Here is a 19,354-nt window from a genome sequence, read left to right on the forward strand (position 1 = left end):
TCCCGCAAAGAACTACGAGGAATGCATAGTCTATTGCCGAAAAACAAGAATCTGTCGTGAATTATCATATTGCCATGGGAACCTGCTTCAGAACACTTCTCCCATATAACACCAAAATCTTCATCTTCAGGATAAAGAAAACAAAGTTGATCAAAACCAACAACATCAGTGCGCATAGTCACGAGTGTCGCAGCACGTCGACTGAGTGCATCCGCCACTTTATTTAAACGGCCTGCCTTATGACGAAGCACAAAATTAAACTGCTCCAAAAAAGAAACCCATCGTGTATGCATCCTATTCAAATGCTTCTGACTCTTGATGTATTTAAGAGCTTGATGATCAGTATTAAGAACAAATTCTTGCTGATAAAGATAGGACTGCCAGTGCTTTATAACGCGCACTACAGCATAATACTCTTGCTCATACGTAGACCACCGCCGACAAACTTCATTAAGTTTCTCACTAAAAAAAGCAATAGGCTTACCTTCTTGGGAAAGAACAGCGCCGATTCCAATACCCGAAGCATCGCAGTCCAGCTCGAACACTTTCTCAAAATCAGGGAGCATCAATACTGGTGCCGTTGAGAGTTTTTCTTTGATAAGCTTGAAGCTGGCCGAAGCTTCGTCACCCCAATGGAATTTGCCTTTCTTTAAACAATCAGTGATCTGGGCTACAATTGTACTGAAATCTCGAATAAAACGTCTATAGAACGTCGCAAGGCCATGGAAACTTCGAGCATCGCCAACATTCTGTGGAACTGGCCAATCACGGATCACAGCTACCTTTTCTGCATCAACGTGAAGACCATCTGCTCCAACGACAAAACCCAAGAAAAGGAGTCGCTCGGTCATGAAGCTGCACTTCTTCAAATTAATAAATAATTGATTTTTCTGCAAGGTTAGCAGGACATCTCTCAAGTGCTCCATGTGCTGTCGATCGTCCGGACTATAGATGAGAATATCATCAGAGAAAACAACCACAAACTTGCCAATAAAAGGTTTGAGCACCTGAGTCATCAAACGCATAAAAGTACTAGGCGTGTTAATGAGTCCAAACGGCATGACAAGCCATTCGTACAAACCTGCACTTGTTTTAAAGGCGGTCTTCCACTCGTCACTTGGACGGATGCGAACTTGGTGGTAGCCGCTTCGAAGATCGATCTTCATAAAGACTCGTGATCCAGCAAGTCTGTCCAGCATGTCATCAAGCCGGGGAATTGGAAACCTATACTTGATAGTTATCCGATTAATGGCACGGCTGTCAACGCACATACGCATACTGCCATCTTTCTTCTGCTGAGAAGTGCAGGAACGGCACAAGGGTTTTTGCTCTCGCGCAAGAAGCCTTTGCGTAGGAGCTCTCCCACCTGCTCTTGTAAAATCTGGTTCTCCTTTGGATTCATCCAATAATGCGGCAGATTAGGGAGACTGGCACCTGGTAGAAAGTCAATCTCATGTTGGATATCCCTCAGAGGAGGTAATCCGTCGGGTAAATCATCTGGCATGACATCACAGAACGCCTTTAGCAAGGGCTTAAGAGCTTCAGGAATACAAACAACAGTATGTTGTTCACCCTTCTCTACAAGCATGTACATTCCTTCACGTTTACGAACATTCAACATAACTCCTGCACTTTGCACAACACCAAAACCCTGTTTCTTTGGAACCTGGGGAATATTACCCCTCAGCTTCAAGGTAATTTTACTCTTATTCCATATAAAAGAATAAATATTCTCCCTAGCTCGATGAGTGATATCCACGTCATATTGCCATGGTCGCCCTAATAACACATGACATGCATCCATCTCCACAACATCGCACACAATAGTATCCTGATATGACTTTCCAATTGAAATAGGTAAACGACATACATGTGTTACCCTAAGCTCTGGTCCTTTGTGAATCCACCTGATTGTATAAGGCGCGGAATGTGGCTCCGTCTTCAACTATAAGTGATCCACTAAAGCCTTTGATACTATATTCTCGCAACTTCCGCTGTCAATAATAACATCGCATACCCTGCCGTTGACAGTACATCGAGCGAGGAAAAGCTGATTTCTCTGGGTGTCCTCTATCTGCGGAGCAAGCAATAAACGACGAACAACACAATTCACTTGCTCGCCCGCCTCATCTTCCACTTCTTCTTCATCCACCCAATCTTCCTCATTCATCTCATCTTCATGCTCAACGATATTGGCCATTTTCCGACGGGGACAATCGCTTGAACGATGGCCCAATTCGTTACACTTATAGCACTTGATCGGTTGCGGCTTGGCATAAGGATTCTGGACATTCGGAGTACGGTTGTTTGCCGTGACTGGTTCCTTAGGCATCCCAGTAACACTTCCCGACGCTCGGTTCGTATCACCAGTTTGCTGATTTGAGGAACCTGAGACATCAATCTGCTTCCCCTTTCCGAATGATCCACGACCCGAATAATTGCTTCCACGAATACTAGGGCTAGTCCTCTCCAATTGCATCTCAATTTTTCGCGCCATCTCTTGGGCATCTTCAACAGAAAATACACGATGCAAAGAAACACGATCTTGAATGTTCAGTCGCAAGCCGTTTATGTACCTAGCAGTTTGTTGCGCTTTCGATTTAGCTAGGTCATTGTGGGCGGAAAGTCGGAGGAACTCTTCCGTATAAGCTTGGACTGTTCTGTTCGACTGCTTGCAATGCTGAAATTGCTGAAACAACAGTTGCTCATAATCAGTGGGGAGAAACCACGATTTCAGCATCTGTTTTATTCGATTCCACATTCGAATGGGAGCTTTTCCTTGTCGACGTCGGGTTAATTGCATCTGCTCCCACCAAGCCGAAACGCCACCCTTCAATTTGTCCGTCGAGACAAATCAAATTCGTAAAAATGAAGAAAAAATTTTCTCTAAGATTATTTTTCGCGAAACAATCTAGCCTTAATTGTCCCGAAGAATCATAAATATCCTAACGCAGTAAATCCCAAGGCAGTGGTTTCGTAGTCCCCCGTTTTTGGATGTCCGTTTCGTTTTTGACCTGGTCAAAACTGTGGATTTCATTTCCCGTGATTACGAAGTAGGAGTTAACCGGAGTCTCTCTCCCAAGTGCTGCTAAACTAAGAATTAGTTTAAATACCATTTGGGAACTTCGACGCTCCAAAATCACGAATCCCATGAAATTAGCTGCTCATTAGCGCTTAATTTGACCACAATTAACTAGTGGGGTTGACCGGGTGAGTCCCTCAGAAGTCAAGAGCCGAGCGCGAAATCTCGGCCGCTGATTGAGGACGTGAGTGTCCGGGGGAGATGCGGCGACGGTCGATGAAGCGAGAACAGCCGGGTACGATGCGGAGCGGAGCACCGGAACACCAGGAAGACGTTGGAAAACACCGAAAAACCTCAAACTGATATACTTGTGACAAATTTACCCCGAACTAATATTTTGATCATCAAAACCTGTGACAAATTTACCCTAAACTAATTTTTTGACCACAAAAAACCTTAAACTTATACACTTGTCACAAACTTACCATTCTTTAAATCACAAATTAATAAATCTGTGACAAACAGAAGGGTAAAACCCCAAATAGCTACACCTGTCAATTGCCACGTATCATCTAAATCAGTAATTTGACGGTAAAATTTAACGAAAGCTAAATTTTTCACAGGTATATTAGTTTGAATTTTCAGTGGTCAAAAAATTAGTTCGGAGTAAATTTATCACAGGTGAAACAGTTTGGGATTTTTTGTGGCATGAACTATTTTTGTTTGGTTAATGTGATTTATAGGGTTTTGATGCGTCATTTTTTACGTAGCTTAAAAATGGGCACATTATAATTTCTAAGGTAGACTTTTTGAACGGGTGCAATTATCATAGCTTGAAATGCGAAGCAAATTTTCCCATCGAACGTGTCCACTAATTCGGAGGTTGTGGTAGCTCGAGAGGCGAAACGAAATTTTTGCTCCAATGCTTTGAATCTTGGGGGAGATGACGAGCGAGGGGGATGTAACGTCCCGGCACCATGTGTCTCAAGCACATTCATGCCGCGGTGCACGTGCCCCCGTATATAAAGCCACGTAATCGGCCATTTGGTGTGCCGATGCTGTTGATGATGGTGGTGGAGATGGAGATGGTGGTGGTGGTGGGAGTTGCGAGCGAGATCTAATGGTTCTGAGCAACTTGTGGTAGCTACTGCAGCAACACCCAGAAGAGACGGAGAGAGAGAGACAGAGAGAGAGCCTCAAATCTTATCTCCACCCAGTTCAAGTGTGTCTGTCCTTCCCCTTCTTCCTCGAGTTCTTGTTTTTGGTTCTGGACCAGAGTTAAACAGTGCAGCCCGCAATGGGAGAGGTCGTCATCTAAGCTTTCGAAACTCTCTGTCTTCTCTTGCTCTGTGTGCGTTCCATGGGCTGATGATTCCTTTCGGTCTGTGTGGGTGGTGCAGGAGGAGAAGAAGCCGCAGGCGCAGGAGGAGGCCAAGAAGCAGGAGGAAGCGACACCGGACAAGAAGGAAGAAGAGAAGAAGCCCGAGAAAGCGGCGGATGAGGAGAAGAAGGGAGAGAAGAAGGCGGAGGAATCCAAGGACCCGCCTCCTCCTCCTCCGCCGCCGCCTGAAATAGTGCTCAAGGTCTACATGCATTGCGAGGGCTGTGCTCGCAAGGTCCGCCGGTGCCTCAAAGGCTTTGATGGTCAGTCCTGAAAGCTGCTGAATCTGTGATTTCGACCAGTGCTCTGCGCTGAGATTCCGTTGTTTCTTCTTTTTCGTTCCACTGTTTTAAGGGGGTTTTGGTTTTGATTGGTTCTTTTTTTTGGCAGGAGTGGAAGAGGTGACGACGGACTGCACGACGCACAAGGTGGTGGTGAAGGGAGAGAAAGCAGATCCGCTCAAGGTGTTGGAGAGAGTGCAGAAGAAGAGCCACCGACAAGTGGAGCTTCTCTCTCCTATTCCGAAGCCGCCTGCACCGGAAGAGAAGAAGCCTGAAGAGAAAGAACCCCCCAAGCCCCAAGAGAAGAAAGAAGAGGTCCGTCTCTTTCCTTTGCTTCGAGGATTCGACTTTCTGCGACTTTGGGGTCTTCGCTTTTCATTTTGATTTCTTTCTTTTGCCCTCTTTTCTCTGGCGATTGTTCCGTTTCTGATTCTATCTTTCTGGGCACGAAATGTTGTTCTGCCGCCGCAGCTGATCACGGTGGTGCTCAGCGTGAATATGCATTGCGAGGCTTGTGCTCAGGAAAGCAAGAAACGCATCCTCCGAATGAAAGGTGTGAGCTTTCTCACCTCCGACGTCATTCGTTGTCATGCTGCCTTTCGTGTTTGATGATATCGTAACGTGAAAGTGGAAAAAGAAAGAAAAACACTTTTTTCTTTAAATCAAAGTTTTACGCTTTACTTTGAATCTCTATAGAAAAGGAGTTCACTCTTTTGTCTATTTCGAAAATCACGATCAGAATCCTATTTTATGTTCAGAGTCAGGGGAATACCGTTTGATTGGATTGGATTGAATAATGCATGTCTTTATTCAAATCAGCTTCTTGTTATGACGGAATCCATTGAATCAAATATCTCAAACAAGGAATTCCTTCAGTCAATTTGTATCGACCCTTCTCTGCACTCATCAAGCCAAGCCCGATCTTGACAATAACAACAAATGGGTTCTGGTGGTTTCAGGGGTGGAATCAGCTGAGCCAGATCTGAAGAGCTCGGAGGTGACGGTGAAGGGGGTCTTCGAGCCACCGAAGCTGGTGGAGTACGTGTACAAGAGGACGGGGAAGCACGCGGCGATAGTGAAGCAAGAGCCGGCGAAGAAAGAGGAAGAGAAGCCCAAAGACGCCAAGGAAGAGAAGAAGGCGGACGAAGGAGGAGGAGGAGGAGGGGACAAGAAGAGCGAGGGAGAGAGCAAGGAGAAGAAGGAAGGGGACGCCGCCGAGGCCGAGGCCGAGGCCGAGGCCACGGCGGAGAACAAGGTACGGGAGATGATGAACGAGTACTATTACTACTCTCAGTTTTACTCTGCCCCGAGAAACGTGCCCATGGATGTCTACGCGCCTCCGCCGGCGTACAATTACAATCAACCTCTGGTGGCGACTGCAGCATACCCACCTCAGATCTTCAGCGATGAGAACCCCAACGCCTGTTCTGTCATGTAAAAACTGAGACACCCTGAGGGTAGAAATGGGAATAAAATCCTTTCCCCCCCATGTCCTGGCTCCATGCTCTGCATGTGCCCTGTCCCTTGTTTAAAAGAGCATATCAACTACAGATGAAGCGGTAGAATTTTGTTTTGGTCTCTTCTTTTGTAGTACCCTTTCTCTCCCCCAATCTCTCTCTCTCTCTCTCTCTCTCTCTCTCTCTCTCTCTCTCTCTCTATATTATAAAAGAGAAGTTAAATCCGACCAAAAAAAAATAATCTCATGTTAACATAGAAAAATAATAGCACCATGACATGAATACAGAATTCTGCACTTTTTGGAACTGGGTAATCTTTAAACTATCCCCGGCTTATGTTTTGGGGATGTTTGATGTATTATTTAAAGTGTGGAGATTCCTAGGCAGGTCTTTACTTCTCGCGCACTCTGTTTCTTGGCTCGGGACAAGTGGGTTTGGCCGGTTGGTTGAGCGAGTGAAATGAGTGAAACATGGACCTCAAGATGCTAAACGCAACGCATGTTTCGCCACTCACCAGCACTGGTTTGGTGTGTGTGTGTGGTGAGTAGTGAGTTGATGGCACAGTTACATGTGATGTGCCCACCGAGATCGACGTTGGCAGAAATGAAAAAGAACAAGAAGTTTCATTTCAATAGTCGTTCGTCAATCGTTAGGTTGAGATGAAAACTTAGAATGGAAAAAAGATGTCGGCCACTTCATCGCTCGGAAAGATATGCCCGGCCTGTTTAAGGATATGCAGATGAAGACAAATATGGTGGGGGGAGGTCAAAGATTATTGGTGGCGAACTGTTCGGTGATTGAGATGTTTAAGCAACGGGTGTAATGTAATCGTCCTTGATCAGATTCGAGACCTTTTTCCCTATAACCTTTCCGATTGTGAAAATAGATGCCGCTTGCAAAGTTTACAATAGCTTACAGCCGTGCCACCTAATTCTAAAGGCAATGCAGTTTTAAGTCGTGTATTACTACGTATATGAGTCGCGTCACTTGATCATACGGTTATATCCATTAAAATGGTTTCCGCCACAATAATATCAAATGAATTCTTATAAACGGCGAAGAAGATAGTAACGAAGAGATTTACGCAATGGTCTCTCCGCGTTGTGTGTAAACACTTGTAAACGGTGAAGAGATGTAAGAAAGAGAGTGTTTTTTCATTGCTCCTGACGTCGTGAAATTAACCATCTTGATCTTGGAGCGCCCATTTTAATGGTATAATCTGATTTCGCTGGGGGTCATCCCTACAGCAGAGATATTCCTCTTATGCCTCAGTCTTTCGTGTCCCGTGAGCTAAAATTCCACTCTATGACCCGTTAAACTGTTCACAAAACAGGGTACCGTCCTCGAGAGATCCAGAAAGCAAAACGACATTTAAATGCATCTGCCATGTGTATCAGGATATCTAGGATAAAAAGATACGGGAAGGGTGGGTAATGCAATAGATTAGAGGAGCGAGAGAGATGATGTTATGAGCAATGCCCTGTTTCTTTCCGCCCTACAGAGCAATAATGGAGGAGTGCTAATTACAGCTGCAAATGCTCAGAGGCCTGCATAGGCCATCTTACCTGGTTTGGGGCAAGCAGGAGTGACGTGGTGATGAGTGGGTACTGGCTCGTTTCAGAAACAAATGCACAGATTTTTCCGGGGGTGGGTGGTGGTGAAAGGCGTAAACATCATGGTTAGGCTGGCAGTAAGTCTCGGTCTCTTGTAATAGGTATTAGAGTAGAGAGTGGTGAGTGAAGTTCGTGCGTGCTTTGTGTCCAAAAGTCCAATTAGGTCCCCACTGAGTTGGAGTAGGGAGGGTGGGAGAGAGATTCTCAGATGCCATAAATGAGATAAAAGCTCAGCTTGCGCACGGCACTCGCCCTTTCCTCGAAGCATATACATTTGATTGCGGCCCTGTCGAGTGCGTGCCCGCCTCAAGCAGTCTTCGTACGTCTCATTCATGCCTCGTTACCCAATTCGTCTTTTTGATTGAAAGATTGAGGGTCCATCACGAATCACTTGGCCATTTCCCGAGAGGTTCTTCGCCCTCGTTTCAACTTCAGTCATGTTTGACTTTTCTGTCGAAGTACATCAGAAGCTTAAGATCAGTGTTTGACTACTTGATGTATATATCTGTGAATGTTTTGTCCCCCTCTGTACGTGAAGCTTGATGGTCATGACACTCGACATAAGATCATCATCCCTACTCTAACAAATGGCCATGCTCAGAGATGTTATTAAGAAGGTGAGATTGGCACACATATGTTAGGGAACACAATTTGCCGGTATCATGTTGGTATGCTCGTGCCATACATGTTTATGTTTCGTATCGTGTCCGAGCTACTCCGTCGACCATTCGGATTCCATGTACGTACCAAGATGAGTGTCGGGGAGAGCTATAATAAAGAAGCACACCGAAGAGGCCATTCAGGATTTTTAAAGAACCATGAAAAGCTCGACAAAAACCAGATTTCATGGTCATCCTTATCCCAACATGGACCGAAAATACGCACAAAAAGATGATGGGCGACGAAACTGCCGATCCGAGAAATCAAACGAAACTGTAATGGGAGATGATGCAGAGGAGTGTTGGCCATTCTTGCGGAAAAGATGAAGCAAGGCCAAGGCCTTCCTCTCGTTTTCATCAAAACAAAACCGCGACTCCACACCACACCACCCCACCCCACCCCCTACTTGCTTTCTCCATCTTTTTTCGCTTTTGTCCTTTTCCGGTATAGGGTTAATACTACAAAAAACATCAAACTGATACATTTATAACAAATTTATCAAAATCTAAATTTTTGGACCACCAAAAACCACAAACCGTGACAAATTTCCCCTCCGTTAGTTTCCGTTAAACTTTACCGTCAATTTTCTGAATTGAATGACACGTGGGCAGGTGTAACAGTTTGTGATTTTTCGTGATGTTAATTCAATTTAACGGAGGATAAATTTGTCATAAATGTACTAGTTTATGATTTTTTTTGTCAATAAATTAATTTTGAGTAAATTTATTATAGATGTACCGGTTTAGGATTTTTTGTGATATTAATCATTCTGAAAAAGAGTTTTCTAAAGTTTCATATCATCATCATCTTTGTTCGAAAAAAAAAATCATCATCATCATCCATATGTAGAAGGTCAAATTATGAGAACTTAGGGAATGAGAGTATGATATCCTCTTTGTTGAAGTGGCGAATGTAACAGACAAGTCAAGGGTGGTGTTGTCGTTATAACCGAGAAACGATAAACCCCAAATTGATACATACATTACAAATTTATCCAAAACTAATCTCAAACTGGTACATTTGTGACAAATTTACTTTTCATTAGTTTCATGTAAATTGAATTAATACAACGAAAAACTACAAATCGATGATGGAGGTAAAACTCCAAACTAGTACACCTGTCAACTGTCACGTGCCATCCAACTCAGCAATTTGACGGTCAAATTTGACGGAAACTAACGGAGGGTAAATTTGTCACGGGTTTACCAGTCTGGGGTTTTTTAATAATATTAACCCTAAAAGAAAATTTGATTTCCGAACAATCGATTACTCGAAATTAAGAGAAAATGAAGTATGTGTCGGACAATCTGTATTTTCTTGATTACACTTTCTTTGCGCGCACCTCGACTATTCTAAGCAAGAATCCACCGTCGCCTCCACTTAAATCAGCCAAATTAAGACGAACAATGACACAATGTGTCGAGCGTAACAATCTGTATTGGTCTTGATTACACTTATCAATTGAGTATTTTACCAAAATTTAAGATTTTATTGGCGGGGTTTAATAAAATGGTAGCGAGGAATATCAAAAAAGAACGGGAAAAAAAAGGACAAATCCCAAAAAGCGGGGGTGGGGGCCAAAGTTATCGTAATCACGTACCACGAGGAGTCTCGGAAACGTTGAGAACGAACTCCAACGCAAACTCCAACCCTTCCTTCCTCTTTTTTTTAACACTTTTAGAAGTTGCCTAGCCAAACCAACCCCATCTTTTCTTCCTTAGTCACCTTTTTTGTTATTTACTATCTCAGAATAGCAAATATTCTCTGAATCGGAGCCCCCTTCGATCTCCGGGGTCCCCTCGATCTCGGCTTCTCAGGGTGCGCGATTCGTTACTGATTGAATTGAAAAAATTCGCGCCCCGCGGCACGTGCCGATGCGCGCACTTGCTAGCGACACTGTAGGAGAGAAATTACGTGAGGTTCCAAGGTTAAAATAAGTACAAGTTGCCGATTTCGGCACACTTTGGTTGGCCCATCGAGCTTAGAGAAAGGCCAGGCCATGCCATGCCATGCCATGCCGTGAACCGCTCTGCTGCGACACGAATTGTAAAGTACCGAGTACTACAAATTATTCAAATTTCACCTGAGCAGGGGAGAGAGGGAGGGTGGGAGAGCAGAGGGGGAGGTGGGGGTCGCCCACCCATTAAATTCGACTGGAGGGGAGCTGCCAGAGCTGCTGCTACCACTTTGGATTCATCTCGGGGTGTTGCGAGACCCCAGAAAAGAGGAAAGGCTGACGCGCACACCCTCTCTCGCTTTTTTACCCCCACCACCACCCCCCAACTTGCGACGGTGATGATGAGGCGGCTGATGGGAGGGTTACTAACGCACCCTGTGGAATATAGCTTCTAGCTTAGGCTCGGTTTTTCACATACCCCCTCCCTTTATTCCTTTTAACGGATAACGGCACGAATGATCTCCGAACTTTAATTTGATGTATAATTTCATCGTTAGACTTTTAATTTTTTCAATATAATTTCTGAATTTTAGTCTTATGTCCAATGTGGTCCCTAAACTTTTAATTTGTTCGATACCATCCCTAAATTTTTTATCCGTATTCAATTTAGTCTCTAAATTATACGAAAATATGCAATGCAGTCCTCATGGACTCCATTGAGCATATACCAAAAGTTCAAAGACCACTTTGAACAAATAAAAAATTCATGAACCACATTGTACATTGGGTTAAAGTTCAGGGATCACATTGCATATTCGAACAAAGTTGAGAGACCATTTGTGTCATTTTCCCTTCTTTTTAATGACGAAAGCCATCAAGAACTCTAAATTATGTTCATAGTAACACGCTTACTCTAAACTTTTTTTTCGAGACACCAGAAATTTCCAAACTCGTACTTGCGTGAGTCATCTATCCTCCGTCAGAGTTCTGTCAATGAAGACTGCTAAAAATCTGCCTACATTGACGGCAGAAAGCAAACGGTGTTGACGATAAAAACGACGTTGTTTTGATTGAGAAATCATCTAACGGAATATTGACGGAGGGTAAATATATCACATAGGTACAAGTTTGGGGATTGTTTATGTAAATATGTCACAATGAATATAGTTTGAAGCTTTTTTATGTCACCAAAAAGGTTTAGGTAGATGTGTTAAAGTGAGCGTAGTTCGTGCCTTTTTCCCTTTTTTTGATTTTATTTTCTCATTTGAGAGAGGGAGGAAAGATAGTGTTGCTAGTTCTCGGTGCTTGGACACGACGAGGACGATGCCCCCGCTTCTCAAAATATGCTCTGAATTCGTCAATCTGTCTCGCTTCAATTTCACGCGGAATGGGTCTGAGCTTGCTGTGTCAGGGTGAGCTTTTACGCATTTGAGATTTTGACGTTTCTCGACACGTAGACAAGTTTTTTTAAAAAGAGAGGGGAGAATTCTTCAAGAATCTCTCGGTTCTTGATCTCCCATAATTTAATCCCCACAATAATTGTACCGCACTCTGAAGATTGCATGTGCGGAACTACCGGTATACGAGAACGAGGTACCAGTTGCGGTCGTGTTAACGTGCCTCAAATGCGCTTTTCTTCGTGGGGAATAGGGAGCTTAGGAATATAATTAAGCGGGGGAGGGACGAATTCAAATAGCATGTAATGTACGAAAAGGTAGAAATTGGAGTTTCGATGTCTCTGGTGAGTCCGGTGAATCTTTTAAATGGCTCTTATGTTCTTTTAAGGGATTTGCCGGTATAATAATCTTTAAGTTACTGCGAGAGCAAAGGCACGTTGTGAGCCACAAGTTCTTGAAGGAATGGATCCCGCAGTAATTTATAATTATCTGTTATTTATATTTTGGATAACGACACAAACAGTCCATGAACTTTAAGTTAATGTTCAATGTGGTCCATAAACTTTTAATTTGTTCAAAGTGATCTCTGGATTTTGGGTACATGTTCAATGTAGTCCCTAAATTATATGAAAATGTTCAATATAGTCCCTAAATTAAAAGAAAATGTTCAATGTAGTCCCTGAACCTAAATAAATGAAAGGACTGCATTGAATATTATGCTAAAATTCAGAAATTATATTATACTGATTAAAATTTCGGGGACCATATTGAATATTAGGTAAAGTTCAGGGACTACATTGAATAAATTAAAAGTTTACGAACCAAATTACATATTGGGTCAAAATTTAAAAACTATTTGTGCTATTTTCCTTTTAATTTTTCAGCTGTTCGAAACATATCGTTAATCTCACGATAAATTATAAATTATGACTTAATCATTTCTCATTCTTCTGATTGCGAAATGATAGGGGTGGACGAAACGGACCCATCCCCCGAGATCTTGCTTGAGGACTCGAGCCCCACGTGATGGCGGGCCTCCATCGTATTTATCAGATTTCGTTTCGTACATCGTCATCCCCCAATTTCCGACGTCGTACTCTCTTCGTGCATTGGTCGCAACGAGCGGCAAAGATGAAGATGAACGAAACGATCCTGGAGAAAGGGAGAGATGATGAGGATCCAGTGCTCTTTATTATTACTCCTGGTGGGGCATTTCTTCTGTCCGAAAAAAAGACTGCGAGCGGGACACGTTGCCCAGGGACACAGGGCTGGCTGAAGTACGGCTTGTTGAACGAGTTGATGCGCCTCTCCTTTGTGTTGGAGCTTATGTCGCTTTCTCCGAGAGCGGAATTTTCATTTGGGAAAATGACATGAGCAGTCTTTGGAGTTTGGTCTAACATATAATACTATCGCTAAACTTTTAATTTATTAAATATGATCCCTAAACTTTAATTCAATATGTAGTGTGATCCCTGAACTTTCGATTTGTTCAATATAATCCCTAGATTTTTCGTACATGTTCAAATTAGTCCCTATACCGTAGGGATAATCGATTCCAGGGTGGGTTGGTTCTAGACTTGAAACCTGAAACCGACCCTGTTATAACCGATTCCCAGTTTTTGGAACCGGAAACCTATCTTGTTTGCCCTAAACCCTGTTTTGGAACCTACCCCGTTTTTTCGGACCGGTTCTAGGATCTACTCAAGAACCCATTTTTTTTTTGTTTCATTTTTTCCAGGTAGCAAATAGGAAAACTTATAACTCAAATAAAAGATTATAAGTTTGACTGTGCAAATAATCTTAAGTATTCATACAAAAGCATATTATCTTAGTCTCAATAACTTAATGGACGTGATAAAACAGCATAGATTCCAGTTGGATATATAGTTTTTTCGTTATAGAACAAAAATTTTAAGAAAAAGGTTATTGCTCCCCATAATACTTACAAGCCCTTAAGTTAAACTATCCGCAAATAATGATCATTTCCCTCATCTTTCCTGATATAATGCTTTGAATTCTGACCATATAAAATTGCAAGTGGACCTCCATATAAAACAGGTTCTAAAACTGGTCCGGGTGGGTTTTCACTTGGAATCGGAAATCGGACCAGTTCTAACCGGTTCTCAAAAAATGGAACCGGTTCCCGAACTGGTTCAAGCGGGAATCGATTCCTGCACCTATTTTTCGAGTGAACCGGTCCGATTTCCAGGTAAACCACGGTCCGGTTGCACACCCCTACTGTACCGTATGCAAATGCTCAACGTTGCTATTCCAGTAATTCAAGTTCATGGACAATATTGAACATTTTCATATGGTTCAATGACTAATTTGAACAGAAACCAAAAGTCTAGGGATCACGTTAAACAAATCGAAAGTTTAGAGATTGCACTGCACATTGGACTAAAGTTCACGAATCACATTGAACAAATTAAAAGTTCATGAATTACGTTGCATATTGAGCCAAAATTCAGGGATCGTTTGTGTGATGGTCTCTTTTTTATTTATATTGGAATCGTTCTGAGCTCCTCGGGGGAACGTGTTCTTGGACTCTCAACTTAAGTGAAGATAAAAATATGATGAAGCTGAGTCAGGATGGGTGGATTCTAGGGGGATCTGGCGGTGGTGGGGCGTCACGTGGTGACACTGATTACGAATTTTGTCAGGCATACCAAAGCCCACCATCCTAAATTTAGCATCTTCGTACCCCGCCTTCTGTTTCGTGAATTGCATTCTTTGTATGCATGCGCAGACGCAATCCGGTTCGTGTAACGTCAATCGTAACGAAAAGAATGGGAAATGAGGATTTGGATTTTTGGGGTAGTTCCTTACCAGCTGTCCTCGGACCTGCATTATGAAGTTGAGTCCTTGTCCAAAGTGCAGCACGGATTTAGCTTGATGGGATTGACCTTGTCGAGAGTGAATTATGGGTACAAATGACTTGAGCGAGAGAATTGCGGAGGGCGTACAATCGATGCTTTGGGGCAAAACTGATGAGGAGTACGACACAATGAAACTGATAGGTGGAGAGAAATCGCATGTGCATGAACAGTATATTAAACTGCACAGTTAAGCGATGCGGGGATACTTCGTCGTATTTTGAATGAGAGGGACGGTACCATCCATGTTTGATCTTATTTGAAGTGATTTATTTTACAATTTCCAAAGGCAAAGGAATGAAAAAGGTATTTTTGCCTATCTGGGGTATGTGTTATCATCGAGTCTATATAGAAACACTGCAGTAGAAAGTGATGGAGTATAATACTACATCGTTACACAGATGATAACAAATTCGAAAAAAGACTGCACACGTTTCTTTTTGCTCCCCATTTCAATTTGTTTTTTGAATTAGTTCATACTGCCGTTGAGAGAGGAGTTGTACATTCTCACTCAATCATTTCGAGTCACATGGGATCCCAAGCTACGGTCGAGAATTGAGAATGACAGATCGGGATTTAGTTGGGGGATTGACGACTCTGTATGCCCAATGATCATGCTCTTATGCTCCTACTTTTCCTTGTTCCCTTCCTTCTATATCCTCTTTTTTTAAGGAACCAAATCGCTCGCTTGCTTTCTCATTATTTCAAATGGGAATTCCTCTTTCCTTGCCATGCGTCGATGCCGGTCTTTGACGGGATGTTCTGGTCAAAGTCCTTCTCCAAACTATTGTTGACAATAATTGTATATGATGAGCGGATGAATCGGAGGATGGGAAGGGAGATGCCCACATGGACTGTTGTTGAACGGGAAGGCATGAAATTGGAGGCATCACATGGTTCTTCCCGTGTCTTGGCACTCGCGAACCGTACAACCAAAAAGATGATACACGAGGCAAAAGTTAGTCCTATATAGATTATTCATTAGCTAGGGTCTCGATTCTTTTCCTTTTTTTGGCCTCTATGTGTGGACATAAACATGTGTTGTTCTCCTCGTCGTTCTTTCGGTCGGGCCCTAAGGACAGGTGGTTCGCAGACTTAACGTGGACTATCCGAAATGGGTCAGCACTCGATTGCTCGTATGAATCTAAAGATTGCAAGGGGTTGACTTGATGACTTGGAATTGGGCCAATTTCTATGTTTGCTTAGTCTTATAATGAGCCTTCTGGGCTAGTCCACGATGAGCTTTTATCCTTCGGCATCTGCAATAAAAGGGCCCAACAAAAAGCTTATTGACTTCTTCTGACCATGACCAAGATAGAACCTACAGTTCATGTCCACTAGGGATGATCGGTTTTTGGTCCGGTCCAATCTCACCCAGGAACCATGAACTGGACCAGAAGGACTGGTTCCCAATTTTTGGAATCGAAAACCGGACCAGACCAGACCGACTGAACCGGTTCCCGGGCGGTCTAATGGAACCAGTGGAGTACCAGCAAACCCCATCACCACCACTCTACAATCTCACTCAAAGGACACTTCAGTTTAGCTCAAGATTTGGTGGGTGTAGTGTGATTCATCCTCAAGAAAGCTCTCTCTAGTGAAGCTCATCCCCACCAGCAGCTCTCAAGCAAGAATTGACGACGAGAAAAGATACAAGGTAGTTTTGGGTTCTAAATTTTTTGTGTGGAAAAGCGTAATAATTCATCAAGTGGTATTTTGAGCACACGCAAAAGAGATACCGCAAGCAAAGCCAGTAAAAGAAATGGATCTAGTAACAGCACATGGGCGTCCTCTTCCACTTCCTTTCTTCAGCCGAGACCTTCAACGCTTTACTCCTCATCACCAATTCCAATCCCACCACCACCGCCAGAACTCCGAGGATGACAACCTCAGTAACAACAACAACTTTGGCCACTGCTAGAAACGGGATCGCGACGACTACTCCCCCACCTCCGCCACCACCACTTCCCCCACTGCTGATGGGAAAGAAGCTCCTGTAGGAGAAGGTAAAGAGGTGTCGAGGAGGCTAAGGGGGCGGAGAAAAAGACAAAGCCCCCATCATCATAACCCGGGACAGCCCCAATGCCCTTCTCTCCCACATCGTGGAGGTCGTGGGCGGCACTGACATCGTGGAGAGCATATTGGGCTTTTGCAAGGAAAGTGTCAGAAAAGTTCTAAACCTATTTCATTGGTCCCTATTTAGTTCTAAACCTTTTTTGTAATGCCTATTTAGTGCTAAATCTTTTGATATAGTACAAATTCAGTCCTTTCACCTTTGGTGAGGAGCCGAGAGTGAAAGAGGGTGACTGTGAGGAGCCAAGAGGGAAAGAGAGGAAAAGAGGAGGCGTGAGACATTGAGAGTTGAACAGGGAAAGAGCCGATTGTTAGGTTTACATTTTACACATTGCTGTTCTTTAGGAAATATTAAAAAAAAGAGATCTGATCCAAGCAGTCCGGTTCCCATCCTGGAACCGGAAACTGTACCGACCGTTACCGGTTCCAATTTTATGGAATTGGGAACCGGATTGGCGCTCTTGGAACTGCCCAGAACTGACCGGTTCGGTGTTGCGCACCCCTAATGTCTACCATCGTGTACTGTAAAATCATGATTTATAATTTTGTAGAAATAAGCTGATAACCATAAAATGAATTACTCATACGCGGCGGTGAACATATAGAGAGGATAGAAGCCAAATGAGTCTTGCCTGAGGTTGGAGACTTGAGAAAAGAGCAAAGGCAGAGAGAGAGAGAGAGAGAGAGAGAGAGAGAGAGAGAGAGAGAGAGAGAGAGAGAGGAGGCTTGAGACCTGAGGAAAGAACAAAGCCGCAGCTGTGGTTTCTCCAAGAAGACGATGATGCACCGTGCATGCACTGATTCACTTTCGTGGGTTACTTTTGTTCACCCGATTACGGCAGAATCCGATTCCAATCTCTCCCACTATATATGCATAGCCATGTCTCCACATCTCTGTCGTCGTTCTGGTTTTCTTGACCCCCAAAATTGTCCTCGTCAGGTTCATCAAAACAGAGGAAGGAAAGAAGGGAGAGAGAGAGAGAGAGAGAGAGAGAGAGAGAGAGAGAGCATATATAATGGGTCAGCTGTGGACATCGTACAAAAACTTCCGAGCACTCGCAGGGTAATCTCGCGCCTCACTTGTGTCAATCTGCATTGATGATTTACAGATTTTCTCCTTGTTTTTCTTTGGCAACTGTCTCTGACACGGACTTTCTTCCTTGTGTTTTTTCTTGGCATCGTTGGAAAAATTCATTCAGGCCAGTACTCATGCTGCTGTATCCTTTGTAAGGAAGTCCCTCTCTATACTATTTGATTATTTCGTGATTTAAAGAAAAAAAAGAATCAACAAGGCTACTTAGTATAAAGTAATCAATTCTAAGCACCTCATTACAGAATTCAAAAATTGATTAGTGAAGTAATAAGACAAAAATTATCAAATGTGGGTTAGGATAATAGGGTCATGTTCAGTTGGGTTAGGCATTTTTCTGGCCTGAACAAATTATCAATTAAAAGGAAAGGCCCGGGAGCCCGGCTGCGGCCCTGGTTCCACAGTCTGGACAGGGTTGCGGGTTTTTTTTTTTTTTCCCTTTTTTTGGCACGCCTATAGTATACAGATTTTGCCACATCCTCTACGAATCAAAGATGTAAATGATCTATTTTAATAGACAAAGCATGAAACTATTGACTACTTACAAACATACGTGGGTGTGGAAAATGAATTGCAGACAAGCATCAGTAATGGCCATAGAGAGCAGACCAATGAATGTGGAAGAGAATGAGCAATGGCTCGCTTACTGGATCTTGTACTCGTTTCTCACCCTCATGGAGATGTTACTCCAGCCCCTTTTGCAATGGTACCCTTCTCTTCATTTTATTTCCGCATCATTTGATACATGCTTTTCCAATGCTGTGATCACTGATATTACAAGGGCTAATTGATCATGGTCGTGTCTGGCACGTGCATGCCGATGTCGTTATTTAGGATACCAATATGGTATGACGCGAAGCTACTGTTCATGCTGTGGCTGGTTGTTCCCCACTATAAAGGTGCGGCTTTTCTTTACGACAGGATTATGAGAGGGCATGTTCTCAAGAAACTTGGACAGATCACAGACCGTTACAAGCCGGAGTGATGCTATTTCTTCTATGGATGCATCACTCCCCCACTCTGCCCCAAAGTAATTAATGGTGTTCTTCCTCGTGATTTGGCAAGAAACTCAATCAGACGAAAGGGTTTAGCTTTGATATACTGAAGACGAATATTAATTATCAAATAAAGTAGACATATGGAGAGCTCCTCTGTGTACATTTGTTCGTGCTATGTATATCAGTCATTGATGCTTCTTTCTCTAACTCTCATCATATACTGTCTTAAGGCTATCGCGATCTGGCCCCTCTCCTCACATATTCATGTGCTATTTGATAAATTTAGCAAAAAGTATGGTTATAAAATTGATATTTTGGTTAAGGGTGTCCTCTCAACATTTGCTGAGTAATGAAATACGTGAAATTCTCACTTTTGAAAGTCTTATATGTAATGTTCAACTAATCGACATGATCCAACCATGTCAATAGTGATAATGAAAATAACAACATCAGCAACAATATTCTAATCCCAAATACCACCCGGGAACTTGTTAAATAACTACATGAGAAGGGAAGTTTACATGCCGATTTTTTTTTTTAGTTAATACCACCAAATACCCTAAACTGATACACCTATGACAAATTTACTCAAACTAATTTTTTAATCAC

The 19,354-nt window shown here is 43.0% G+C and overlaps 2 protein-coding genes across 2 annotated transcripts; both read left to right on the forward strand.

The window, feature by feature from the left end:
• The first annotated feature begins 4,046 nt into the window (after positions 1-4,046).
• LOC115661476 (heavy metal-associated isoprenylated plant protein 7-like) lies at positions 4,047-6,263 on the forward strand. Its single transcript, XM_056314253.1, has 5 exons — positions 4,047-4,328; positions 4,447-4,666; positions 4,794-4,999; positions 5,156-5,237; positions 5,644-6,263. Exons 1-5 carry the CDS (start codon positions 4,320-4,322, stop codon positions 6,120-6,122), a joined length of 996 nt encoding a protein of 331 aa, XP_056170228.1. The 5' UTR covers positions 4,047-4,319; the 3' UTR covers positions 6,123-6,263.
• Positions 6,264-17,624: 11,361 nt separating this feature from the next.
• LOC115694379 (HVA22-like protein e) lies at positions 17,625-19,073 on the forward strand. The gene is made up of 4 exons (XM_030621510.2): positions 17,625-17,720; positions 17,857-17,883; positions 18,325-18,453; positions 18,582-19,073. Exons 1-4 carry the CDS (start codon positions 17,674-17,676, stop codon positions 18,730-18,732), a joined length of 354 nt encoding a protein of 117 aa, XP_030477370.1. The 5' UTR covers positions 17,625-17,673; the 3' UTR covers positions 18,733-19,073.
• Positions 19,074-19,354: the final 281 nt, after the last annotated feature.

Source organism: Syzygium oleosum, unplaced genomic scaffold, assembly GCF_021117445.2.
Source record: "Syzygium oleosum isolate NSW1041296 unplaced genomic scaffold, Sole_v2.1 Sole_v2.09, whole genome shotgun sequence".
Classification (NCBI taxonomy): Eukaryota; Viridiplantae; Streptophyta; class Magnoliopsida; order Myrtales; family Myrtaceae; genus Syzygium; species Syzygium oleosum.

Bases quoted from the DNA above. Each gene is read 5' to 3' on its own strand.
- LOC115661476 (XM_056314253.1), top strand. The intron at 5,000-5,155 runs GTCCGTCTCTTT...CTGCCGCCGCAG, and splicing joins CCCAAGAGAAGAAAGAAGAG to CTGATCACGGTGGTGCTCAG. The intron at 5,238-5,643 runs GTGTGAGCTTTC...TGGTGGTTTCAG, and splicing joins ACGCATCCTCCGAATGAAAG to GGGTGGAATCAGCTGAGCCA.
- LOC115694379 (XM_030621510.2), top strand. From the start codon at position 17,674: ATGGGTCAGCTGTGGACATCGTACAAAAACTTCCGAGCACTCGCAGG. The intron at 17,721-17,856 runs GTAATCTCGCGC...AAATTCATTCAG, and splicing joins AACTTCCGAGCACTCGCAGG to GCCAGTACTCATGCTGCTGT. The intron at 18,454-18,581 runs GTACCCTTCTCT...GTCGTTATTTAG, and splicing joins CTCCAGCCCCTTTTGCAATG to GATACCAATATGGTATGACG.